The sequence below is a fragment of the Ipomoea triloba genome, chromosome 9, assembly GCF_003576645.1.
Source record: "Ipomoea triloba cultivar NCNSP0323 chromosome 9, ASM357664v1".
Classification (NCBI taxonomy): domain Eukaryota; kingdom Viridiplantae; phylum Streptophyta; class Magnoliopsida; order Solanales; family Convolvulaceae; genus Ipomoea; species Ipomoea triloba.
Window position 1 is genome coordinate 2,268,160 of NC_044924.1, and position 27,023 is coordinate 2,295,182.

Consider the following 27,023-nt stretch of genomic DNA (forward strand, 5'->3'; position numbering starts at 1 on the left):
TCGGTCAGTCGAGCGCGTAAAATACTGGCCTTTTTTAGGTATCAGACTTCAAAATCTTTTTTCCGTTCTTCTCTTTCCATCCTCAAAAATCATGAAAAAAAATTAAATTGATGTGGTTGCTCTGAGAAGAAAGATCTTTCTTATTATGGATAATGATTCTAATGCTATTAATAATAATATATAACCCAAAAAAAAAGATGGTAAAACAAAATTCTCAAATTGATGCATGGCAAACAGGCCTTATCTAAGTGAGGCGGTGAATTTGTTTGATTGTACTGTCAAAAACAGCGGGGCGGTGAAACCGTGAAATTGACGGGGATGTCAAAATTACGAAAGTAGACATCGAGGAACCTCCGTCCCTTCCAAGTATAAACCACGGCCCCTATAAATACGGCTAAAATACACCCAAAAAAATCAGATATTTTCGTCATTACCTCTGCGAGCAGGAAATTCCGCCTCAACTCTCCTCCAATCCCACCCCGTTTTCTCCCTTCTCCCACGAAACCCCATTTCCGCGATCTCTCTCTCTACACTCTACGCAGAAATACTACGCGCTTGTCTCCGTCTATACGTATAGTTTGCGCCTGATTTGTAGAATGATGAAGAAATTAGCATCATCCGCAAGGAAGGAGAGGAGTTGCGAGGAGATGGAATCGAGGCTGACGGAGCCGGAGATGGACGCGGCTTTGCAGTTGATTCAGCTGAGCGGCGATTCGGATAGCGGAAGGTATTGCAACAACGCCGCCGGCGACGAGGAAAGCGTGACGGACGCCATGTCTTCCGCCTCCATGAATGAGGAGAATAATCTAGAAGAAGCCGCCCTGGCGGTGTGCCCGCCTAGGAAACGGAAGTTCCGATCCCTCGCCGATCTCTACCAGGTCACCAAGCCCGTATTCATGACTACGAAGCATGGAGGAGGTAACAAATTTAGAAAATAATTTCAAAAATATAGTACTGTATTATGTATCAAGCTAGATAAACCTACTGGCCTGAAGATGTAATTATCCAAAAATTACTGTATAATTACTGTATCGTCTGCATAATGGCTAGTTTTTAGTCTGAACTTCCTCATAAAACTAATCTGTAACTGTGTTCATTTTCCTTCCTCATAAAACTAATGTAACTATTTTGTATATATTTCGTGTCTTCATATACTAGTCTGAACATATTTTGTATATATATTCTTCGTGTCTTCATGTACTAGTCTGAAGATATTTTGTATATACTTATTGTCTTCATTAACATCACTCTTAATTTCATAAATTTTCCGGAGATCTTCATACATGTATAGCTATGCATATTGTGTGTATAGTTCTAATCTAAGGGACATTTTGGGGATGTTTTCAGTTTTGCTTTTTGTATTTAATCTTCCCTCGAAACCAAAACGATGCTTTGTTGGTTTGCTTGTGAATGTAAATCATTTTTTTGGCTTTTTAGTTTGTTTGTGGGCTGATGACTCCATAGCGTTGATGAGTGATGAGGGATGAGATTGTTGATGAATGTGACTACCAACGGTTGGTTGGCTTGCGATAGTTTAAAAACGAAAATATGAAAAACGTTTTTCTCGTTTACTCGTATATTTTGTCAATTTCTTCCCATGTGGCTATTTATATAATTCAACAACTTAAAAATGGGAATTTTCCTGGATTGATTATGACTTGGGTTGTTATATAAATATATTGATATATTGATGTTATAGTTCGATATATAATATTCCATTGATGTATAAAACAAGTTGTAATTTGAGATAGCATGGAATCCTGCTTGTTTACCGAGCAACGATCAAGTGGCCTTTGAAGGTTAAAGGCCGATGTTTCTAGAGGTTTCTCGACATTACAATTCAGTCGCTAGAACAAGTCCTACATACCCTAACAAATTCGAACGTATGAAAGCATGATATTCTAACGCTTTGTGTCTTTTGATAAAAAAAAATGCTTTGTCCTTACAACATTGATTTAGTAGATGAAACTACTAAAAACTTTACTTAAAAGATTTGTTTCTATGTGAGGCTTTGATTCCTATTATAGTTGTTGGCTGATTGGGTTAGAAGATTTAACTAGTTTAGTAGAAAGATGTTTGGTAAATTAGCGATTAACTAGCTGATGACGGATTACATGCAAAATGACTTTCAAAAAAAGTTAACTGAAAAAGTTATTTTGATCAGATTTTTGAATGGTTGTATTTTGGAATAATAAGTTGTTACAAAAAAGTTAATTTCTTTTGGTAAATTCATTGGGTCTTTCTCTGTTTGTTTAACAGTCCAGGTAACCCGCGTTCGTTCCCGATCAAACCCTCTCACTTGTACCTTGAACTACCCAAACATTTATATTTACCGTTTAACTAAGTCAAACGGTTAATATTAATTAAATAAATCAAAATTAACTGATAAGCTAATTATATTACCAAATAAAGTCTTAGTCTCGGAGCATGTCCGACAAATTATATTGTGGACCATGGTCAGTGTGTAATATCGGGTAATAAGTAATAGTTGGGCCGGATGCTGAAAAGCCCAGTAATAAGTTGGACCAAATGCGGAAATTTATTCATGGGCCACGAGCCCGTCTAGGGGTGATCCAGCGCATCATGTCTTATGAGACAAATATATACGCATCTCACTTTCGTTTAGGGTTTTCGATATCGACTGAAGCTCTGCGGCCGGTTGCTGTTCGCCAAGGGTTGTTACTTACGTTTCTCCATCTCTCGTCAGCTGTTATCCCCTCGAGCATTACAAGTTGAACTCTCATTGATCTCCACTGAATTCATTTGTAGTTCGTTGAAATGAGCTTTTATTCTGTGTATATGTATCTATGTAATTCATGCAATCGTTAAATTGAGCTTTTAGGTTTTAATGCTGATGCGATTGTGTATATGCCTCTGTATGCTAATGTATACGAAGGCTATGTCACAATGCATTTCACATCTGCATTTCTTCATGTTAATATTTAAAATCAGTTTTATTAGATGTTAGCTCATTGCTCGAATTTACTTTCATTTTGATTGCTTCAGAATTTTTTTTTCTTCAAATTACTCGCATCATTTTTTATGTTTGATTTTATGTGTGCTTTTTAAAAAAAAAATGTTTTCGGTTTTGGTAACAGGCTGTGATTCCAGGGAAGGATGTCGCATAGGAAGTTTGAGCACCCAAGGCATGGGTCCCTTGGCTTTCTTCCCAGGAAGCGTGCTTCTCGTCAGAGGGGAAAGGGTACTTACTTTATCTTATTTTTAAAATTTCATTTAATATAATTAGCTCTAAATTGTAATGTCATTTTTTCTATAGTGAGTTTTGATGAAGTTTACTTTGCTGGATCTTGATGCTACACTTGTAGTTGTTAAAATATTGATCTGATAGTGTCTGATGGAAGATTTGAAATTTTTTACTTCCATTGTGTTATTGGTTATTTATTCCTTAGTTCCAATTGTATTTTGTGGTTGGTACATATTTGTTGTTTGCAAGTGCTTTTCAAACTGAGTAGCAAGTAGCACTTCCTATCTTTCTATGAGCATTTCTGAAAAAAAAACTCTAGGTTAGTCAATGTATATCTGTTGTTTATTAGTGTGTTGGATAATTCTTTCTACTCTAATTTTTGTTATCAATTGCTGACTTTTATTATTCTCATCAAGTTTCTGTAATGCATATCTAAACCATTGCTTTTCAATTTAGTGCTTAGGCGTTATGCGCTAGTCGGGTGCCTAGGCGCCGCCTAGGTGGCCGAGTAATCTGAGTTATAATCCCTTAAACTAGTGAACTTCATATGTTAGATGATTAGTTGAGTACATGGCTGGAGAAATATAGAAGAGGAGTAACTGAGCAAGAAAAAGAACCACTTGGCTGAGTTGAGTGCTAACTGTTGGGCATCGACTTGCCCGAGTTAGGCACCCAACTCGAGCTGCCTAGTGCTGGAATTGCCTCAGCATAGGGGTGCTTAGGTGGCTGCCTAGGCCAATTTCTACAACATTGGATTTTAGATAAATCGCTACACTTGATTTTTGATGTCCTTTTCTTAACTGTTGCAGTGAAGGCATTTCCCAAGGATGACCCAACCAAGCCATGCAGGCTAACTGCATTCTTGGGATACAAGGCTGGTATGACTCACATTGTCAGAGAAGTTGAGAAACCTGGCTCCAGTAAGTTTTCTGTCATCTGCTTTGTAGTTGGGTTTTTAATTTTTCCTATGTTAGATTACTAGATTACCTATATTTTAATGGTAGCTTCATATTGCTAATATATTCTCTTAAAACTGTGCTGTCAGGTACCATCGGGAAATTTCCTTTTAGTATTTTGTAATAATCATTTTGCAACATTAATCTGATATCCTAGTTTTTCTGATGTAGAACTTCACAAGAAAGAGACATGTGAGGCAGTGACAATTGTCGAAACACCTCCAATTGTGATTGTTGGAGTTGTTGGCTATGTGAAAACACCTCGTGGACTTCGTTGCCTCAACACTGTTTGGGCTCAGCATCTGAATGAGGAGGTGAGGAGGAGGTTTTACAAGAACTGGGTCAAATCAAAGAAGAAAGCTTTTACCAAGTACTCAAAGAAGTATGAGTCTGAGGATGGAAAGAAGGATATCCAGGCACAGTTGGATAAGTTGAAGAAATATGCATGTGTCATTCGTGTTTTGGCTCACACCCAGGTACAAACTTGTAACAACCAAAAATTGTAATTTTTTCTAATGTGTTTTCAATAATGGTTATATTGTTATGTTAATCTCGACATAATTATTATTTGGCCATTTCCCATCATGTAATAATGCAGATAAGGAAGATGAAGGGACTGAAGCAGAAGAAGGCTCACCTGATGGAGATCCAGGTGAATGGTGGGACAATTGCGCAGAAGGTTGACTTTGCATATGGCTTCTTTGAGAAGCAGGTGCCAGTTGATGCTGTGTTCCAGAAGGATGAGATGATCGATATCATCGGTGTCACAAAGGGTAAGGGTTATGAAGGTGTTGTAACAAGATGGGGTGTAACACGTCTTCCTCGTAAAACCCATAGAGGTTTACGCAAAGTTGCCTGTATTGGTGCATGGCATCCTGCTAGAGTTTCCTTCACTGTTGCCCGTGCTGGTCAGAATGGTTACCATCACCGTACTGAATTGAACAAAAAGATCTATAAGCTTGGCAAGGCAGGACAGGAGTCCCATACAGCAATAACCGAGTTTGACAGGTGTGACATTGCATAATGAAATTATTTATTTTCATCATACTATAATTTTCTTCTATCAATTATTAATTTCTCCAATGATATTAATTTCTCCAATGATAACAGGACCGAGAAAGACATTACTCCTATGGGTGGATTTCCTCACTATGGTGTTGTGAAGGATGACTTCCTCTTGATCAAAGGTTGCTGTGTTGGCCCCAAGAAAAGAGTTGTTACCCTCCGCCAATCTCTGCTCAACCAGACCTCACGTGTTGCTCTCGAGGAGATTAAGCTCAAATTCATCGATACTTCCTCCAAGTTTGGACACGGTCGTTTCCAGACCACACAGGAGAAGCAGAAAATCTATGGTCGTCTCAAGGCTTAAGTTTCCCGTTGTATCACAGTTTTTTGTGTCTTCGTTTTGGAATTTAGAAGTTTTGTTTCATCTTTTGTAAAACAACGAGAGTACATTTTAGCTATACCTTACCCAAGGCTGCCTGTTTGTGTTTCATCAAGTGATTTTACAACCATCCCTTAATACTTTTTCCTATTAGAGAGCACTTGATGTGGTTAATAATAAATACATAGAAATAGAGAAGAGGATGCCGGAAAATACTTTCACCACAAAGTGCCGTTCTCAACAATTAAAGAGGTAAGTATACAGTTAAATTGAGGCGAGTGAAAGAAAAGCAGAATTAGCAATCAGTTCCAACGCTTTACAACGAGGATCAAAATCAAAATTTCCTGAAATTGGTGTTATAAATAGACTCAATTAAATACAATTCGTGGCTGACCGATTAATCATCTTTCAGGCAATTGCATCTATTACCATCTGCGACTGAGGACAAAAACACTCAGCCTCTCTCTCTCTCTCTATCTCTATCCTTGGGAGCAAGAGAGGAGAGAGTGTAACGAAGAAGTAAGTGTAGGCCATATTCATACACTTAATCCATCAAAACCACACTGCTTGGATGTGAGAGCTTGTTTTCTTGGACTGATTGCTATCGTGCAATCCACAGACACCTGCCCATACCATACACAAGTAAACATTATCATTTACACAACCACACGGGACACTATGAAAATTACAGTTTCTTAATTATTACTGTATTATTTATTTAAAAGAGTAAGCATAATCTACAAATAAACCATAAAACAACAACCCCTCCATCCCTCCCAACAACATTATGAAGGTTTTCATAAAACTGTTGCTGCCGTGGTTGCCTAGTGCAGCGCATGTTATGTTTCTTTTGTCTTGTTGCAAAAATTGAAAATTAACTCAAAGTAAATTGGAAGAGAACAAAACATACGATCAAAACATGTACAACGACACCATAACACACTCCTAAAATGTTGTCCCAGTAATGTTTAAAATAATGGGCATCACGATGAAGGGTCCCACTCCTCCATTATTGATCTTGGCTTCACACCACACCTTATAAACAAAGAAAAATATAATATAATATAATATAATATTCTACCTAAATTTTTAATCCAACCGCTCCCCACTTCCACTCAATGAAACTGTCCATGTTATTTTGTTTCCCCTTTGTTTTTACCATTTCATACTTTCTCACTCAGCATGAAATACTTGTTCTCTCCTTGATTTCCTCATATTAGGAAAAAACCCTTTCCCTTTGTCCTTCTTTGGATGTGGAATGACAAGCAAAATATGGACCAATATATATTTTTATTTTATTTTTTACAGCCAAAACCTAGTGAAAAAGTAAGAACAGGGGGACAACTCCAAACTCCATTAGATTTTTCCCATTTCAAAGAGGTGCATATGTGCTTTTAATAGTTAAGAATGCTACAAATAAAAAATATTGGGTCTACATATGCCAAGGAGTAGGTGCTAATACAATAAGTAATGTTACTTGCTTCAATAATTGTATTTTAGGCAACAAAATATTTTTGGCCTTCAAATGTGATTTTTAGTGTAGATTTAGTAATTCAGTTATTTATAGCATAAATTTGAAAATTCTATTACATGGATACCCTTAATCAAACTCTTGATAAGACATCTTTATCATCTAGTTCTCAGAAAAAGTAGTTTTCGACAAGGATTTTTTTTTTTTTGAAAACTTTTCGACAAGGATTTGGAGTAACAGATTTGAGTAACATAAGGACCGACCATGATCACAACTACAAAATTAAAAGTGTCATTAACACTAGACGACCAAAAAGAGGCACAAAATTAATACTCAGAGGATGAGAAATGGTCGGTTTGAAAGTTGAGGATCAAAAGAGGCAAAATTATAATATTTGGAGAACCAAAAATGATATTAACACTATATACGAATGAAAAAACAAATGTGTTCATATATATATATATATATATGTATATATATATATATCAAACTACCACTACTATTTGTTGGGGAAATTGGAAGCCTAAACACCATAACTACTGCACTCAAGGCAATTCATTAACCACCCCCCTGGCAACCGGGTGGTGGCCCGTGGATCCCACGAGTAAACAAAAAAATATTCCGCGACGAGAATTCACACATAAAAAGACCAAAAATTGAGAAAAGTGAATGCAGGAGGCGAGGCGCATTCTAGCAAAAGCAGAAAGTGGCAGTGGTACATGTTAGCAAACGCAGACAGAGAGAGAGAGAGAGAGAGAGAGAGAGAGAGAGTATGTGTTTCATATTGGTGTGAAAGCACTCAAAGCAGAGAGGTGAAATCCGAATTTCTAAGCAAAAAAAAAAAAAAAAGGTGAATACTACTGGCAATGCGTGAAATTCTAGAGAGAGAAAATAAGAAAAGCAAAATCGGATTCCGGTATGGATGTTGAAATGTTGAGAAAGGAAAAGGTGAACCGACAATAGTAGTAGTTGCAGAAATGCTAACCTCGACCCCGGGAGAAGTGAACCCGAGGATCCGGACTTTAGCCCCGACATCGCCGAGGACCCGCAACTCGACCCGGTCGTTAACCATAGCGTCGCGGACCAAAGCATCGGCATCCGTTTGGAGCAAGCTGACCCGATCCACGACGATGGTGGTCTCGACCCGGCGGATACTGTGGGCGGGCTGGTAGAAAGCGGGGACGATGCCCCGCCCGAGTGGAATTCCGCGGTACATGACGGTGAATCGGGACTCGTCGTACTTGATTCCGACCTTGTTGTCGTTGGCGGCGGCGAACACCATGCGGATGTTGAGGGAGACGGAGGCGGAGGCCGCGGCGGCGGCGGCGGCGGAGTTGGGGATGATGCCGACGTACTGGACGCCGACTTGCTGGAGATCAAATTGGGGCTTCTTAGGCTTGAGAGCGAGCACAATAACGAGAATGACGGCAATGACTAGCAACGCCATGAAAGTGAAGAGGAGGAAGAGGCAGCAGCAACAGCCTTTGAAGGAAGCTTTGGAGGAGGAGGAGGAGGAGGAATGGGGAGGCGGATAGTAGTGATGGTGGCCCTGAAGCGGGGGGTGAGGGATGCGGCCATTGGTGCTCTCACTGGAGTTCATTTTTGGTCTCACTGAAGAAGATGAAGATGGAATAATTGGGAAAGTGAAGCCCCACCCCTCTCTCCCCTCTCTCTCTCTCTCTCTCTCCTTCGCTTCTGCTACTTTGCGTGCGTTGTGGGATAGAGGAGGAGGGGGTTGGGGGGTCGCCCAAAGATGATGAACGGTGGACAAAGAGAGAAAGAGAGAGAGGAGTATGAGGTGGGAGAGATGGGTTGCTTACAAATTATAAAATAAAAAGGCAGAAATAATGAGAGTATTTTATGCTGCTTCTGTGTCCATTATGTGTTAGCGTTGTTATTCAATCTAATTCCCACTAATTTTCATGAACAACTCAATTGGTTATAAATGTAAAATTTTAAAGAAGAAATATCAGAATTGAATCTCACCAGTAATAATGTAAGAATAATTTCTTTTAGATATTTTGTCAGATTCTTGTAGTTGGAGATTCAGCCTTTTGGATAGATTCTCACTTATGATTCATTTTAATATTAATGATTACTCATTAAGAAAAACAAATTTTAGTAGATTACCTTAGACTTTACTTCTTATTGCCAACATCAGTCATTTTTTTAAACTAATGACAATATAATTCCTAATTTTTTAATTTAAATTAATTTAAAATTATTAAAATAAATTTAAAAAAATATTTTTAATAAAATAACCGACACACATCAGCAGTAACCCAATAAAAATGTCAATTTTGATTTAATTATAATTTAAAAATGTTAAAGGATCCAATTACAATTTTTGTTGCTTTAGATGGGTAAATTGCATTTTCAAATGTGGTTCCATAATCTATTTGAGCATTATTTCATAATTTTAAAATTTGCCATCAATATTTTCCAAATGTACCAATAAGTCAATAACAATACGGAGTAAGATAACGGTTTATCATTTACGGTGGCATATAACTCTTCAACACAGATTTGTAAAGCAAGAAGTTGAATTGGTTGGGGGATGGAGCGTTCCTTAATTATGAAGTCATAGGAAACTCCATAGCATCTTTCCCACACCTTTCAAATATATCTCATTTAAAATGACACCACAGGCAATGTTTCGGTGAAACTTGTTCTCTTGAACCATCTTTGAGGCTATATGGTGGACTAACTTTTTGCTATTTATAATCTTGTTTTTGTTTTTTTAGTTTTGTGGATATCTTTAACACAGACTTTATTTAGAAGTATATATTTAATATTCTTTTTCCTCTTCGAGATGGTCCTGCTTTATGCAATTATGCTGAAATGGACACATGCAAAAAGGGAGCTGCAAAAAGAATATGGCTTTAGCCACAATAGCATACCTTGCTATGTAATGTATACCTACACTTTCCAGAGGGATGAACTGCTACTAAATAACTTCTATTTTCTTCATTCGATCCTTAGCCTCCTCATTTCCTCTTTGAAAACGGCAAATTAACTTCATTCAGATCTAAACCTCAAACCAAAGAGGCAATGGGTTTAATATCCAACCAAGAGGGACCTAAAAGTCAAGCCTACGTTTACTTTTTTTTTATTTTTTAAATAACCAGGGAAACATGCCATCATTACTCGAAACTGTACAAGAATAAACCTCACATATTGATCCTAGCCTGCAAAGGACGACAAAAAGGTAAGGTAAACCAATCTAAGTTATCCATAGCTGAACAGCTCAAATAAAAAATTGACCATTCCCGCTAGGAGTTGAACTTGTAACCTTGTAATTATCGAGTAACTACATTTTCTTTTATACTTTCCTTTATCCAAATAGTAAAGGTACCATAAAAATATTAGTTTAGTAAAATAATAAAAAGGTATATTGGGGGTGGGCTCGATTTACCTCTTTATAGGGCCTAAGGGTGGGTTCGGTTTACCTTCTTATAGGCCTAAAGGCGAATTCATGGGACTCAAAATATAATACGGCCAAGTTAGGATAACTTGGTTATAGAAAAAAAAAAGAAAAAAAAGAGGCAGATAGGCAGTAATTTATTTATTATTTTCTTAATAAGAAAAATAAAAATGAATTTGTCGGCAATCACACTCCCAAGTCATGTGCATTTTTGACTTTGGAGGTGGGAGAAAGTAAGAAATGGCTTGAAATGTAATCCATGTTATCGCAATTATATGTGGAAATGGTAAGCAAGCAAATCAAATCATCTGTCAGTAAAGTAAATGGAACCAATCAAGAAAGCCCAATAATTTTTGTATTCATTCCTTACCTCTACCGTTTGAATAGATGATGGGATCAAGGATTGAGTAGAACATGATCCTTCCCAGTTGTCACCCTTCTTGCTATATCGAATTTACTTCGAATACAGTACCCTGAAACGACTAAACAAATTGCAACAAAATATAATGATTAAGAGATATCTAAGATGGCAAGAAATTCACATTTGTAACTACAAGGTCACGAGTTTGAATCCTTGCCCCTGAGTTTGAATCAGTTTGCTTAACCTAAGCTGATTTACTTCTTTGTAGTCCTTTACCGACTAGAGTCATAAAACGAGTTTACCCACACTCGAATGGATTGTGGGGTTTCCCTCGTCAATAAAAAAAAAAAAAAAGCAAAAGTAACTCAGAATAACAAAGCATGAAATAGAGATACCATAAGCATCTTCAATTGTTTGTCGCCACTTGGGGACTTTCAATTCCAGTCTTGGGGGTCCAATCTGAAGCCTGCGGGTTTCTAGCTCTCTTGGAGATTAGATGCATCATTGTTTGTTCTCTTACCTCTCCTGCCCATCTTGCCACTTCTCTAGCTCTTTTTCAACGTGTTCTTTGGCAATTTGCTTCTGATACTGTGACAAGTTTTCTCTCCTACCAGCTTTCAGTTCTTGGAATATCTGAAACTCAGAGTGACATGTAAAATCAGCAGGGAATATAGCACTTTCTTTCACGTGTATCAAACAAGGGTCCTTTAATCCTTTTGTATTCTTTCCACACAATTTTTTGTATTCCTGCAAAATATTCAGTATTTCCATATAGCTATTCTACATTTAATCCATAACACCATAAAGATATAAACTATACCTTCTGGACCAATTGGAGGGGTTGATTTCATTCACCATGGCTTGCAGACTTGCAGTTCCATTTTCCAAGCTTCCTTCCACAGCTGAATCCTTCTAATCTTCAACAGCTTTAGAACCCTCCTCCCAAGATCTCACCCATCTTCAACATTTCTAGCCAAAACATTCAAAAAAATGAAATATCCATTAAATGACTTTCGAATTAGAGGGGCCAAAGTTTTTCTATTCCCTTTCCAGAGCTTGTTGATCCTCAGCCTCATTCCTCTCGGTCAAAAAATCAACCATTAAACACATAAATTCAATTAATTAATTGAGAACAATTAGCTATAAAAATCTCTTATTATATTTTATTTCGATTTCTACATATAGGGAGAAGAGAATTAAAGCTGATCACCGCCATTAGGGACTGAAGAACTCTAAGAACCGGCGCGCGAAAAATCACTGATGAAATATACACACAGTGAACAAAGGAAGATGGAACTCTTTGTATTGATATGAGAATGAAAGCTTACAGTGACTGGTAGAAAAAATGTACTGTACATCATATATATAAGCAGGAGAAGGGAAGGAACGAAGAAACAATGAAGAAACATATTAGTGTAAATGTACATTACTACCCTTGATATTTTCTACCTAATATCATCCTCCAACACCCCCCGTAAGCTGAGCATGCAAGCTTTGTATGCCCAGCTTAGAATGGAAGTAAGAGAGACAAGTGCTGAGCTGGTAAATGGAAGTAATGAACAATATCTGAAACTGCAGAGGATATGTTCTAATTAGTGGCAGAGCTTGTCTCTAGCAGTTCTGCAAATGCTAAATATTGCCTGCTCAACCACTCCTAGTAAAGAAATGTAACTTCTGGTACCCAACAAGCTTCTGGACGTTTTGTAGCATTAAAGAAACATGGCATGACTGGAAAAATTCCAAAAGCACCAATCCCAAACTGAGTACAGTATGCACATGATTTCATCAGTAGAATTGGTTCAGAATTTGAGACATAAAGATCAACAAATGTAGGAGGATTCGCAACGCCACTTCGCCATCTAAATTGTGCATTCCTTACAATATTATGATGAACTTCCGGTTTATAATCAACTGGACCTGAATGACATCAATCTTTGCTTTCTCAATTCGGATCAGGCACTAAAGAGCTTGTTTGTCCTTCAGAAGGTCTATACCTTCATCCTTCTTGAAATTTGATGCTAGCCAATCAACAATTCTCTTATCAAAATCATCACCACCATGATGAATATCTACAGAAGTAAACAACACCTCAGACCTTTTAAGAGCTGAAAGTTCTGCTTCTGTCTCCTTCAAGCGATCCTCGATCTCTTGCATGCTGATCTTCTAATTTAAGCTTCAACTCGTTGCACAATTTTTGTGCATTGCCAAACTGCGCAAAGGTCTCAACCTGTACTATTTCCTTAAAGAATTTCAAACCCACAAATCCAATTATAGAACCTGCTAAAAGATAATCAACAACAACTGGTTGTCCCAAACAGAAAAATATAATTCCACCTATGGCAACAGAGACAATAACAACCACCAAATCAGAAATAAGCCTCAGATCAACTTGAAGCACTGGATATTTTGATTTCTTATTCGACATGACACGCATATTATCCTTTTTGTCCATCAATGCTGTTATATCTTCAGAAATTTCATTATCCAAGAAAAAAACATCTTGAAATTGAAAAGGTTTAGTACCATTTGCCTCACGGGTTTCATCTTTCTTGGCTTTCTCATGTGTAATCAAGGCAACAATCTCCACTACAGCTGCTTGATCATCAGCTACAGAGCTGTTAAAACTGGTTTTCTCTATACTTTCAGGTTGATCGTTCTCGGAGAACTCTTCTTCAAGGACACGACCAAACACATTGGCGATACTGCCTTCTCTATTTTCCGACGCCGTCGTATTGACTAAACTAATGATGCACGGAGGATTCACGAGCACTGTGCTCAAACTTTCACTGGATCGAAAATCTCCAATTCGGTTCTTCATATTCGAGATTCTTCGCTCTCCTTGCGATTTTTCAGACGCAAAATCACGAACTAGAGTGAGTAGCTGCTTCTTCTCCCTCGTTCGCCGCTGCGGCGACGATACAATGACTACGAGCTCTGCGCTCTAGCTTTTCACGGATCTGCTCCGAGTGAAAATTGTAAACAGAGAACTAATGAGCACTTTGCTCAAAATCTTCACAGATTTGCTCCATGAATTAATGCGATGCCATCGATCGAAGACTAACGAGTTCTGCACTCGCGTTTTCCATGGATCTGCTCCAGGAACGAAGATGATGGCCATTGATGAAGAATCGACGAGCTCTGCGCTCAAACTTTCACCGGATCTGCTCTAGGAGTTGCGATCGAAGACCGCAAACACAGCATTAACGGATCTCACAGATCTGCTCCATGAGTTTGGTTGATTTGATTTGAAGAGCACTGTGCTCAAACTTTTGTTTATTTGTAGGAACAATAAAATGAACGAGACAATTCGAACGCAACGCAACTCAGCTTTACTCCTCTGCGGAGTAACGTTCCGATCTTCCTGCTTCCCGCTTGAATTCGAAGTCACGCTCCGATCTTCCTGCTTCGATCTTGTTACTCCTCTGCGGAGTAACGATCCTCTACGGATCTGTGGTTGGAGACAAACGCAGCGCAACTCAGAGTGACTCGCCGGTGCTGGAAGCGGCATAGCTCCCTCACCGGCGAGCTCTGATACCATGATGAAATATACATACTGTGAACAAAGGAAGATGGAACTCTTTGTATTGATATGAGAATGAAAGCTTACAGTGACTGGGTAGAAGAAATGTACTGTACATCATATATATAAGCAGGAGAAGGGAAGGAACGAAGAAACAATGAAGAAACATATTAGTGTAAATGTACATTACTACCCTTGATATTTTCTACCTAATATCATCCTCCAACAATCACAGCTACGAAGAACACCTTGAATCACGAAGCCTCTCCGTTATCATAGCTAACAACACTTAGGTGTTGAAAATCCAGCAAAAATTGCAATGTGATACGAGCCTAATTCCTTTTCAGCGCACAAACACACTCTACTCGCATACATGTACACAGAAATAGCAACATACATGTATATATTTAGATACATACACATATACAAGGGGAGCGACGAAAAACACCTTGAATCACGAAGCCTCTCCGTTATCATAGCTAACGACACTTAGGTGTTGAAAAATCCAGCAAAAATTGCAATGTGATACGAGCCTAATTTCTTTTCAGCGCACAAACACACTCTACTAGCATACATGTACACAGAAATACCAACATACATGCATATATTTAGATACATACAGATACAAGGGGAGAGAGGAGAACGGAAAACACCTCGTATCGTTGGCGATTGGGTTCTGAGTTCTTCGAGCTCTTTTCGAAGCTCATCCTTCGTCTTCTCCATGGCTACTCTTGCCATTTTCGCGGCAACGAGACAACTCTACTCTCGCAGACGCCATACAAGACACAGAGCGTTATATTGGGCCCGCTAATCAACCCATTTGAAAGTCCGGAACAAATAAAGATGGTCCAATATTTAACTTATTTTACAATGGATTATAATTGGGCTTTTTCCTTCTGGGCTCCAAGGCTTAGTACATATGTGAAACCAAGAAATATGAATAGCCCAATGGGCCCTTATAGCATATTGGGCATCAGGCTGGTCCAATAAGACAAATCTATATAGTTATCCAAGCCCAATAAATTAAGCATGCGCTTGTGACCATTATTAAAAACATTAATTCCCACACATGGAGCCACTGTTATCTTTCATGATAGCAACGACCTCCTAATAAGTGACGTTGTTATCCATAATTCCTATATTTAATGAGACGATGCTCTTGGTCCTTGCAACTGTTCCACTTGTTCTCTGCTCTTGACCGTTGTTTGACTGTTTTGATGGATTAGACATTTAGACACACCGAGTTGGATCTTATACCTTGTCTAATTATCCGGTTAGGGTGGATGATGTAAAAGAACGGGCAACTGCGTTTCATATAGTTTAATTTGCAATTATCTTGTATTAAGCGCTCTGCGAAAGATGCTGCTTATGCTATAGCTAGGAGCTTGTGTTTTGTCAGGCTGTGGAGAGTGACTTGTCACTCCTCTCTTTTTACTGACTGTTTTGTCTCGTGTTCTGATTGCTTAATTGAAGTTTGTTTGTTTGTAAAAAAAAAAACAATAAATTAAAGTTAATAATATTTGATTGTTAAGAATAGTTATGCATTATTTGACTCTTTAAACACTTTTTTTTAATGGATATGTAAGATGGATCATGATCTATGATATAATGTATACATTTCGTTCGTGTGTAATAACATGCAAACCACATTAGTGAGCAGACTCTCGTGTACATATATACATACCGGACATTATTTAATTGACTCTTAGCACGTTTTAATTAGTATCTTGTTTATTTGTTTTGTTATTTAGGTTTAATTTGTTCGTAATATTTTCATTTTTCATTTTTCATTTTTCATTTATTTTTTAGTTTATTTTTCCAAATCTGCGGCTACAACTATTCATTACGGAGTCTTACATTTTGAAAGGACGGCTTAAGGCTACAATTATCATACAACTTAGCCCATAAATACAAAGTGTTATTAATTGTTAAGTAGAAGGCATGCACTAGTCTAGTATTATCAATGTAGTAGGGTGGTCTTTATTGATAGCTAGGGTAAGAATTTGGAGACTTTTATTGTGAAATTTGATAGAATAATTATACTAATTTCTTCAATCTCGCAGTACAATTACAATTTACAAGGATATATATCGAAATATATCATCATGCATATGCAAGAACGAAACAAAAGTAAAATAAAAACAGCAGTTTTAATCTTTTAATTTTTATTGTAGTGTAAATTTAGTCCTATAATTAATCGTACTTGATTCAGTTTTTCTTCTAAAAAAATTAAATCCCTAACTCCAAGAGTCTCACCCGCTCCGACTCAACAGAACATATGGGATGAAGTAAACCATAGTACTGATCTTTCTTTTCAAACTTATGACCAACTAAACTGCTCATGCAGACATAGTTGATTTAGTCATAATAAAGTATGTAGTTGATTGGTCTATAACATTGAGATTTCGCTAAACATTTTAGGATCAAAAGCACTTTTGACATGAAAGCAGGTCTTGTTGGTTGTTTCTTTTAGGTGACGAGAAAAATTTACAAACACAAATATATGTTGGTTGTTTCATTTATATATATAGCCCGTAAACCATATGAGGAAAATTTTAAAATGCATTAAGAAAATTTTGTGTGACGCGCTCGATCGAAAAGGTGTTGATAAGAATGAACAAACTCATGACCTTTCAATACTAGAATCATACTCCACCCACTCGATGACTACGAACATTGATTGTGTCTTTGCACTTGAAGAAGAGGAATTGGAAACAAAAAACTGTGATCCTGTTGTCAATTAATGTACAATGAATGCAGCTTTAATATGGAACAGAAAAAAGTTGACTAAGGTAGGAGAACATGGAAATTCCATTAGTTATATATATATCACAGTATACAATATAAACAAGACCTATTGCTTGTCTTCTTTTGATACAGTCAAGAACTCACATGGAGCCTGCCTCAGACAACAGTAAAATAACTAGTTGACTGGGATTTATTCCTTTTTATAAACGAAAATTTTATAAACCCCCCAGAAAACAAGATCTAAGCATATCTCAGTGAGGATACTTCGGATCTAAATTAAAAATAACCTGTATCATCCAAAAATTCTACAATATTAATCAACATTGATACCTTTTGTACCAAACACAACTGCTTTTACTTTAGGGAAAAGGGTCAAATAAGCCTCCGAACAATACCTAAAAAGTCAATTAGACCCCTAAATATTCCGCCAGATTATAATCCGGCGACTGGCGACGATTTTGCTGTAGCCGGTTGCCGGATTTTCCTCTGAATAGTAGATTTGGGCTTCTTTGCCCCAATTTAATGTGTTAAAGAGTCCAATTCGACTTTTTAAATGTTTAATGACATAATTGACTTTTCAGGTATTGTTTGGGAGCTTATTTGACCATCTTTTCTTACTTTGTTGTACCAAAATAAGGACAACACCTTAAAAGCAAATATAATTGTACCCGGTACAAAAGACACCGATGCTACTAGTAGATATTAGTTAACTAGGATGGCGGCTTATCTTTACTAATGAATGATGAAATGGCAGCGGCGACAGCAACCCTAAACTTAGGATCAGCGGCAATGGCGCTCACATTTTCAACTAATTTCTGTTTATCATTCTCTGCGGTGTTCCCAGGTTGAAGATGGCCATCAAAATTGCCTGCTAGTCTTTGCATCATCCAAGAGGAATATTGACCCATTTGTCCCTGAAGTTTGGGCAATGAGGTTGAGGAGCTAGCAGAAGAGGAAACGCCATTATCTTTGGTGAGGTCAAGAACGAGCCCTAGTTTGGAAGAAGCTGCAGGATCATGGTGGTAAGGGGCTGCCATGGCGGAATTAGGGTTTATGTTTCTGATTAGGGTTGGGATCATGTTGTGGTGGTAGTTTTGGGAGTTGAGAAACGGTTGGTTTTGGGGAATTCCGAGGTTGTTGTTGGAAATGGGGTTGGAAGAATCCAGAAACATGAAGGAGGCTGCTGTTGAAGCTGTTGAGGCTGCCATGGCGGTTGCACCCACCGGAAGGGGATGGTTGTGTGTTCCTTCGTAGGTTGTGATTAATATAGACATATCTTCTATGCATCTTTGAACCTATATCAATAATGAAAGACATGTTAACTAACTAATAGGGAGTAGCATTATTAATCCACAAGTTACAAGTTTTACCCCAATAAGAACGGCCTATTCATTGATTCAAGTCGGTTAATTAACTATGAACAATACAACCTAGGTTGATTTGTGTTATTATGATCCTTTGTTGGCTAGGGTTCCAAGGCAGAATTTACTCCGTACACACCCCTTGATAGTGGCTACGAGTTTTTCTCGCCACTCAGAAAACGTTATTAATCCAAGGAAATAAAAACACCAATATGTTATATATAGTCAGCACCGTAACAGTGCACAAGCACATTCTCAATTGTTTTGGACGATAGAGAGAAATTCACAGTCATTACACTAGAATAATTGTACTGTGGTGCAATTCTTTTTTATATCACCACCGTACTAAAACTCAAACCTAGTGAATTAAGAGAATTTGTAGGATTAAATACCTGCTTCCTTACGGGGCATCCCGGAGCTACCGTGCACCGATAATAGGCTCTTGGACAAGGATTTCCTTTAGCAATCTTTTGGCCATATTTTCTCCATTGACAACCATCATTCATCTAAACACCATAAGTTAGCAAACAAGGTAAAACATAGTTATTATTAAATCGAATCAAACTCGTAATCTTCATATACAAGAATCAGGCTCAGATACCTTATAAAATTTAAATTTAGGGTAATTAGATGGAACTTACGGTGGCAGATTCACACCGAGCCCGGACCGAAACCCTAGGTTTTCTGACGTTGTGCTGAGAAATGGGGGGATTCTTGGCACTAAGCCCTGCAGAAAAGCTGCTTCCATGGTGAATATTACCGTGTATTGACGGCGGCGGCGATGGCGGACTCTTCTGATCTCTTCCTTTCTCATGATCATCTGCGGCGGCGGCGGTTTGCAGCGTGAGCGACAACCCTAATTCAGTATCACTAAAACTATTATTATTATTATTATTATGTTCCAGCTGTGCGGTCGGCGATGACGATGATGATGTTCTGTTCAGCTCTTGACTAATCTTCCCTTCTTCCCCATTCACCCAAAGAAAATTGCTAATAACGTCCTGAATATTTTTTTTTAAATAATTAAATAATTGAATTGATTATGCTACAAATTAAAGATTATTGCATGAATAAAGTTAATAATTAGTTAATTAATTACCTTTTTGTGATCGTTTTGCTGGACAAATAGTGCAAGTTTGGTCTGCAGATCGAGGAAATCTTTCATGGTGTGCTCCACGGCCTCCCTCAACACCTTATTCTCCTCTTTCATGCGTTTCATTTCCGTTTGCAGCACTGTTATCTTTTCAAAAAACATCAAAATAATTAATCCAACATAATAAGAAAATTTCAGTTCCTGTGTGGCAGATTGTGAATAAATACGCAGGATTGAGCTTGGCCTGGCCTAGTAGTGATGTGGATCATCCCATCTAATGTACTGCTAAATCACAGTAATTTATCTATTCACAATCCTATCACACAGGGAAGGGTCTGGAGATTTCGCCTTTTGTGGATAAGGAAAGCGAGGAATAAGAGTAAAGATTGTGTGGTTTACCTCTTCTGTCTTGGAATTTTTGGACGATGACGGCGAATCTCCTTTGTTTGGTTGTGATGATGATTCTCCGACAGGCTGCGGGGAATCTTGAGGAGATTCGTTGAGCTTCAAGGACAAATCGATATCCATATAGTCGTGAGGGCTTTCGTTGTTGTTGTTGTTGTTGTTACTGCAGGTGTTCATCTTAGGAATCTGCAGTTGTTGGAGCTAGCAAGGTGATGATGAGGAATATATTAGTTGAATTTCTTGAAATTGTTTGGTGCTTTTGAGGCACCAAAGTCAATTCCTTCGTCTCCAGCAAGCGTAAGTGCACGTGTAAGTACGCTGCTTAATTTATTTCTTTTGACTTTTTGTTTATAATTAATCTCCATTCCTTAATTAACCCCTTTCTTTTTTTAGTGGTGAGGAACCGCAATTACTATCTGAATGTGTATATTGGAACAATTTTACTTCTGTGTAATAACTTGTAAATCACACAAGAAAGGTTAATTGTAATATGAAGAACTCATGTGGAGGGGTTCAACTGTACTGAAAATGTATTGTCAAGAATCAAATTTGTGTTCTTAATGTACGAGAATAATGTTCTACTTGTGAGCATAAATATAATATGTGCAGTCCAACTATCAGCTTAGGCTTTTGGTTGAGATGGAGCACATGCTTTAATTCTACTCAATTGGTCCATCTTTTCGGACAACCCTCCTTTCAAACTATATATGCATGTGTAGCTATGCTTATAGTGGTAAACTGGTAATATATACTCCGTATATAAGAATAGTATGCAGTAGCTAGCCCTAATACCACAATTAGATAAACTAATTAATGAATTTTAAAATTTTTAATTATAGTTGTCCATACATTTTTAGTTCATTACTTTTTATTTTTAATTTTTTTGGCTTTAAGGCATCACAAATGTTAATCATAAATGTATAAAGATTGATCCTTCAACCTTACAGTTACATTAGAAGTCTATTAACTGTTTCAAACTCTTGGGTTAATTAGAATTATTTTCATTACTTTTTTTTTTCATTTATAAAATGATACAAATTTGAAGCAATAAGTAGGGCTTTACCTTAGCTTAGCTTCTTGTTCAAACGTATTAAATTGGGACACATTGTGAGATTTTATAATAGAAAAATGTTAATTTCCTCTACTAAAATCACAATCTAACATTCACCACTAGACACGATATTATATATTGATTAAACAAAAATCTTTATTTTCATTGATTATACATAGACGGGCTAATTTCACCACAGATTAATAAAAAATTTAAACATTCAATGAAATAATGACACACGAGACAAAAATAAATATCATGTAATATTTTTTGTAAAAGAGTATATCAATATTACTCAGCCCGATGCTAGTATAAAATGTATCTAGGGTAGGATTCATTTTGTCACCTGCAAGCTATATATGGAACTCGTTTGAAGATTTAGGGCTAGTTTGCTTGATGATACTTGGAAGTCGTGAATGAAATGCATATATGTTGGTTGGTTGGTTGAGATTTTAATTTGAATTTGTTGAAGGTTGAGTGTAGTGATTAATTAAGAAAACAATAAAATAAATAAATAAAGGGGAAAAAAACATCATCCATTTATAGAAAGTGAGTCTTGTACGAAATCCCACAATGCTGAGGATGGGAGTGGCCCTTTGGGTCAGATCTTGAAATTGTCAACTTTTCAGACCTCACACACTTCCAGCTTCCACTCTTTCTCATTAAATCTCCAATTTTTTTTTTTAATCTAGCTAGTTTTTTTTTTTTTTTTTTTTTTGTGTTTTATCGTCAAACATAGTGATTAATCGTCTTGTTAAATTGTAGGTATCTTTAAAGGTGGATAGCTGATCTGAAAATTTAAGGTTGTTCTATACACCAAAGATTAAGGAACGATCAATTGACGTATAGTTAAGGATGCATGAATATCTATCTTCCACTCAGTCACACTCCTAGCTCTCAAGTTATAATCGAGATTTCATATTTTTGCCATATTTTATCATGAATCTCAAAAACTAATTACCCTAAACCCATGAGAAGGTAAGTCAATATAGTTTCAAAAAGGAACACCCAATGTACACTTTTGTGTACAATGAATCCATCGATCCCGAACCCCTACTGTTCGTGATAGAAATCGACCCTCACTCTACCGCTTGAAGGAGTCTTAAGTAAGACCTTTTATTCAATGGATTAATTCATTGAGAGCAATCTCTAATTTTTTAGCTACAAATGAGATACCACGTATTTCTTTAATTTTAACTTAAAACCTATGGAGTGTTTTGCCACTCAATCGACTAGTTGAGGAGACATGTAATTAGACAAAATCTTGAAATTTTCCTTTTTAAAAAAATAGCATTATTTATCCACACACCATCCCCCATTGTTGACTTGGGGAAAGAGAAAGAAGAGAAATTAAACGAACAGGGTGAAGAAGACATGCAACCTGCGTCAAAGACATCTGGTTTTTTACTTCTGTGTGTTTTTCGACCACATAACAGAACTTATCCAATCTCAATGATACACTTCAAAATTCAAATCGTTTTAATAAATGTTTATTCAAATTTATCGCTTTCAGTTGATATTTTAGTGTTTTAAATATCGTAACTAAAATTATGAATGTACCGATGCTTAACATGGTTGCTGGTGAGTCTTAATTAATGAATTAATACTCAATTTAGTCCTTGACTATAGTGATTTTACTCAATTTAGTCCTAAGTGACTTTTTGTACTCAATTAAGTCTCGGACTTTGATGATTTTACCCAATTAGATCCTCCGTTAATAATTCCGTTAGTTGACGGTTAAAAGTAGGGTTAATATGGTAATTTATCGTCCCTCCTCCCTTTTGGTCAAATTTCCATCTCTTCCTCATTTCCCCTTCATCTTCTTTCAAACTGTAATTTAAAAAAAAAAATAGCAAGAAAAATTTGTGAGCACTAACTACAGTACCTTCATTCACCCTCACACCAGNGAGCACTAACTACAGTACCTTCATTCACCCTCACACCAGTCTTAGCTTTTTCATCTCTAGAAAAAGCTCCAAAGCTTCAGCTGACCTCCTATTTCTCTTGAACCCATCAATCAATGCAGTATAAGAAATAACATCTCTTTTCTGCATTTCAACGAACACCTTGCGCGAAAGTTCAATGTACGCACATACAACAAAAGTTGAAACCAAAGAATTTTGCACAAAATGGTCAGAACCGAACCCAAACTTCAGTAATTGAGCAAAAACCTTTAGTGGGTTTCCTGCTTTGGCCTTTGAAAAGGCTTTGAGAAGCAAAGTAAAGATGTGCTTGTGGGGAAACACATAATTTTCCTGCATTTTTCGCGTAGAAAACAATGGAGTCATGGGGGTTTAAAGTCATGGAATAGCCTTTGATCATGGTGTTTCACGAATGGGCATTAGGTTCTTTGATCCGGGCTAGTGAAGAGAGAAAACACATAGGAAGAGGGGAACGTAGGCAGTGATATGCAGTAGTTGACTAGTTTCCTAAGCCATGAATTATGGTGGCAGAGACCACATGTGATAAACAAATAGTGAAGATGCAGTGGTCGTGTACTCGTTTAGTTTCCCTTTTTTTTTTTTTAATTACAGTCGGTAAGGTGATGGAGGAGAAATGAGGAAGAAGATGGAAATTTGAACAAAAGGGAGGAGGGAGGTTAAATTACCATATTAACCCTGCTTTTAACAGTCAACTAACGGAATTATTAACGGAGGACTTAATTGAGTAAAATCATCAAAGTCCGGGACTTAATTGAGTACAAAAAGTCACTTAGGACTAAATCGAGTAAAACCACTATAGTCGAGGACTAAATTGGGTATTAACTCCTTAATTAATCATTGGTCTTTCTTTCCAAATTTCACCTGACTATTTGAATTGCTCATATTCTATATATATTCTCTGCATGCATGACTTTAATTTTCTTTTCTAATTTTCTATTTAAATCATTGTTTTTTATAATAATTACAGTGTAAGTTTTACTAACTCAATAATCAACTGGTCAAGACCTTGTGATCTAGTGGCATCTGTTTGCACTCTCATATGGAAGGGGTGGGTTTGAATCTCAGTGGAATACTGCATTGTAACATAGTCAATACTATTAGCAAAAATCGTTAAAAAAAAAAAAAACAAACAAACAAACATTAATAGCTTAAAGTCCATGCATAATAGCTTAATTATATAATTTTCTTTATTAAGTTTGAATTTGGTTTTGTGCATGTCTTTGAATTGATTCAGCTGTTCTTTCTCCCCCTCCCTTAAAATATACTCCGTAGTACACAAAAAATGTCAAATTTGGAAATGACAAGCTATCTAAATCTCATCTTAGCTACTACCTTTAATAAAATAAATAAATTCCTCACTCCATCATATAATAATATTAATATTAATATTATTAGTAATAGTCAACTATTCTGGCAGAGAGTAGCCATATAATTCACGAAGACGACTCGATCTTCCTAAACTTTCGGGTATTGTTTCGTCATGATGACAAGAAGAAGAATGAACATGATGGCAATTTGTAACAATGTATTAATTAGATACTCTCAAAACATATATTAATCTATATTAACTATATTTTTAAACAAAAATCTACTATACTCAAAGAGAGTTAGGCCTAAAATGGATAGAAAAAATGGCGGTCAAATTATTTAATCAAATGGATGGTTCAGATGAATTATTTAATCAAATAGATGGTTAAGATAATTCAGATTAATATTATTAATAGAGATTACCTAATTTAACCTTACTTTTATGATTATCCGTTAAGTTTTTCGTTAAATATTCTCTTCTCCGTTAATATTCCGTTAACTTTTAACTTACCCATTAATTTCTATAAGAAATATCTTAAGTTCGAACCTCATCTCAATCAAATTTGACATAATTAAGTTTCTCACTCTATTTACTCTTATTAAATTAAATAAATAAATTAGTAGCTACAACAAAAAATGATACATATGTATTTCTTTAATTTAGAATTATGCGTCTACAATACCTTTATTTGAAAAAATTATTCATTATCAAAAAATTAAATTAAATAAGAGAAATAATTTCATTAGTTATATTGTCTTTATTTTTTCTCATGCAAAGATTATTTACATTCAAATTTATGAATTGATATTCATTACATTGTCCATTATCTTATTTTTACAATATCTTGTAATTAAATATCAAAGTTATAGTACAAAATAATGTTATATATTTATTTACCAAGTATTTTATTAATACTATGAAAAAAAATTTNATTTGAAAAAATTATTCATTATCAAAAAATTAAATTAAATAAGAGAAATAATTTCATTAGTTATATTGTCTTTATTTTTTCTCATGCAAAGATTATTTATATTCAAATTTATGAATTGATATTCATTACATTGTCCATTATCTTATTTTTACAATATCTTGTAATTAAATATCCAAGTTATAGTACAAAATAATGTTATATATTTATTTACCAAGTATTTTATTAATATTATAAAAAAAATTTAAAATAATTTGAAGCTAATTATATTAACTACTTGGGGATTGGTTGACAAAGAGAGTAATAAGAGCCAAAGAGAGTTAGGCCCAAAATGGGTAGAAAAAATGGCGATCAAATTATTTAATCAAAATGGATGGTTCAGATGAATTATTTAATCAAATAGATGGTTAAGATAATTCAGATTAATATTATTAATAGAGATTACCTAATTTAACTACTTGGGGATTAGTTGACAAAGAGAGTACTCAAATAACCCAACAAATTGAAGCGGAATCGCTATATTTTACTCTTATTGAATTAAATAAATTAGTAGTTACACACAAAAAAATGATACATATGTATTTCTTTAATACCATAAAAAAATAAAAAAGAATAGTTTGAAACCAATCATATTAACTACTTGGGGGATTTTTTGACAATGAAAGTACTCAAATAACCCATTATCCAGCAAATTGAAGCGAGAAACTACCTTTTAATATCTTTGGAATATATAATATTTTAAATTTTTAAATTTTTATTAATTTATTTAATCTTTTTTCTTAAACTATGGATTTCTTTATCCACAATAACTCATTCAACAATAATGGTTGAACCAAATGAACCCCAAGCAGAACACCTAAAGAAAAGTCCATAGCTCCTATACCATAATCTCATTTCATGACGTTGTCATCTATGCTACCAACAATAACCGAATTGCAAATAACACACTACCAACAAAAAGGAAGAGAACAAATAGTAAAGATGAAGACAATGACAATGTTACTCAAAAGATAATTAAGAACACTTAGAAAAATTCAAATGAAAAGTAGTATTTATTTAGACTATCATTTTTAGACCAAATATTTAGACTATCGATTTTACAAGGTTGCAAACATTTAATTTAGTAATAATTATAATGAATTTTCTATATTATTTTGGATTCATATACTTTGAGTTAGATATTTAAATAAAAAAATTCGACATTCAATTACCCATGTATAAACTTCTGCTATATAATCTTGCATTGATATACTTTCAAATATTTATTTAAATATAAACATTGGGCATTAACCCAAACGCGCAACGCGCGTATAAAACTAGTAATAATTAATATACTCCACATAAAGCATGATGGAGGAATTGTGCTTGGATCTATTGGGTAGTTTAGTTGGGTCCAAAAGATTATTAGGGTTCAACGGCGAGGTTTGGGGGCTTGGGTAAGAAGAAAAGAAGGTTAAGGGTCTTAATTGAGAAAAAATAAGTCAAGACTTTGTGGTCTAGTGCCATCTGGTTCCACTCTCACATGAAATGGGGTGTGTTCGAGTCTCAGTGAAAAGTAGTTATGAACAGATACTGCATTATAACAGAGGACAAGAAAAGGTCAAGGTCAATATTAAGGCATGGATCTCTTATCCCAATTATCTTTGGTTCTTGGAGTACTATAAATAAGGGTCTCAGATCAATTATTTGTTAATATTACATTATTATCCATATTTTATAAATAAGGGCTTTGAATCCTACCATTTGTTAATATTACATTATTACCCATATTTGTTATCAATTTTTTTCCAACTACCTAGTTTTATGATGTACATGGTTAGTCCATTAAAAACCATCAAAGCATATATATATATGAATTTGTGTG

The 27,023-nt window shown here is 35.9% G+C and overlaps 3 protein-coding genes across 4 annotated transcripts; 1 reads left to right on the forward strand and 2 right to left on the reverse strand.

Annotated features, from left to right (window-relative positions):
• Positions 1-2,590: 2,590 nt before the first annotated feature.
• Positions 2,591-5,675, forward strand: LOC116029304 (60S ribosomal protein L3-1-like). Of its 2 annotated transcripts, none has more exons than XM_031271241.1 (6): positions 2,591-2,731; positions 3,099-3,202; positions 4,015-4,125; positions 4,333-4,637; positions 4,760-5,169; positions 5,272-5,675. In XM_031271241.1, exons 2-6 carry the CDS (start codon positions 3,118-3,120, stop codon positions 5,528-5,530), a joined length of 1,170 nt encoding a protein of 389 aa, XP_031127101.1. In that variant the 5' UTR covers positions 2,591-2,731; positions 3,099-3,117; the 3' UTR covers positions 5,531-5,675. The 2 variants fall into 2 exon arrangements, with proteins under 2 accessions (XP_031127101.1, XP_031127102.1); XM_031271242.1 differs by having other exon boundaries at positions 2,609-2,675; positions 3,100-3,202.
• Positions 5,676-5,758: 83 nt separating this feature from the next.
• On the reverse strand, positions 5,759-8,825 carry LOC116029305 (NDR1/HIN1-like protein 13). The gene is made up of 2 exons (XM_031271243.1): positions 8,002-8,825; positions 5,759-6,168 (listed from the first exon to the last, which is right to left on the reverse strand). Exons 1-2 carry the CDS (start codon positions 8,614-8,616, stop codon positions 6,082-6,084), a joined length of 702 nt encoding a protein of 233 aa, XP_031127103.1. The 5' UTR covers positions 8,617-8,825; the 3' UTR covers positions 5,759-6,081.
• Positions 8,826-17,166: 8,341 nt separating this feature from the next.
• Positions 17,167-20,108, reverse strand: LOC116030615 (probable WRKY transcription factor 9). Its single transcript, XM_031272922.1, has 5 exons — positions 19,923-20,108; positions 19,530-19,670; positions 19,072-19,431; positions 18,823-18,936; positions 17,167-18,364 (listed from the first exon to the last, which is right to left on the reverse strand). The coding sequence occupies exons 1-5, from the start codon at positions 20,103-20,105 to the stop codon at positions 17,780-17,782; spliced, it is 1,383 nt and encodes a 460-aa protein (XP_031128782.1). The 5' UTR covers positions 20,106-20,108; the 3' UTR covers positions 17,167-17,779.
• Between the last annotated feature and the right edge of the window lie 6,915 nt (positions 20,109-27,023).

What these genes read in the sequence shown, in the direction of transcription:
- LOC116029304 (XM_031271241.1), top strand. Translation starts at nt 3,118, where the DNA reads ATGTCGCATAGGAAGTTTGAGCACCCAAGGCATGGGTCCCTTGGCTTT. An exon ending in TTCTCGTCAGAGGGGAAAGG is followed by an intron (nt 3,203 to 4,014) that starts GTACTTACTTTA and finishes TAACTGTTGCAG; the next exon opens with TGAAGGCATTTCCCAAGGAT. An exon ending in AGTTGAGAAACCTGGCTCCA is followed by an intron (nt 4,126 to 4,332) that starts GTAAGTTTTCTG and finishes TTTCTGATGTAG; the next exon opens with AACTTCACAAGAAAGAGACA.
- LOC116029305 (XM_031271243.1), bottom strand. Translation starts at nt 8,616, where the DNA reads ATGAACTCCAGTGAGAGCACCAATGGCCGCATCCCTCACCCCCCGCTT. An exon ending in TCACTTCTCCCGGGGTCGAG is followed by an intron (nt 6,169 to 8,001) that starts GTTAGCATTTCT and finishes TGGTATGGGCAG; the next exon opens with GTGTCTGTGGATTGCACGAT.
- LOC116030615 (XM_031272922.1), bottom strand. Translation starts at nt 20,105, where the DNA reads ATGAACACCTGCAGTAACAACAACAACAACAACAACGAAAGCCCTCAC. An exon ending in AAAATTCCAAGACAGAAGAG is followed by an intron (nt 19,671 to 19,922) that starts GTAAACCACACA and finishes TTTTTTGAAAAG; the next exon opens with ATAACAGTGCTGCAAACGGA. An exon ending in CTCGGTGTGAATCTGCCACC is followed by an intron (nt 18,937 to 19,071) that starts GTAAGTTCCATC and finishes TATGGTGTTTAG; the next exon opens with ATGAATGATGGTTGTCAATG.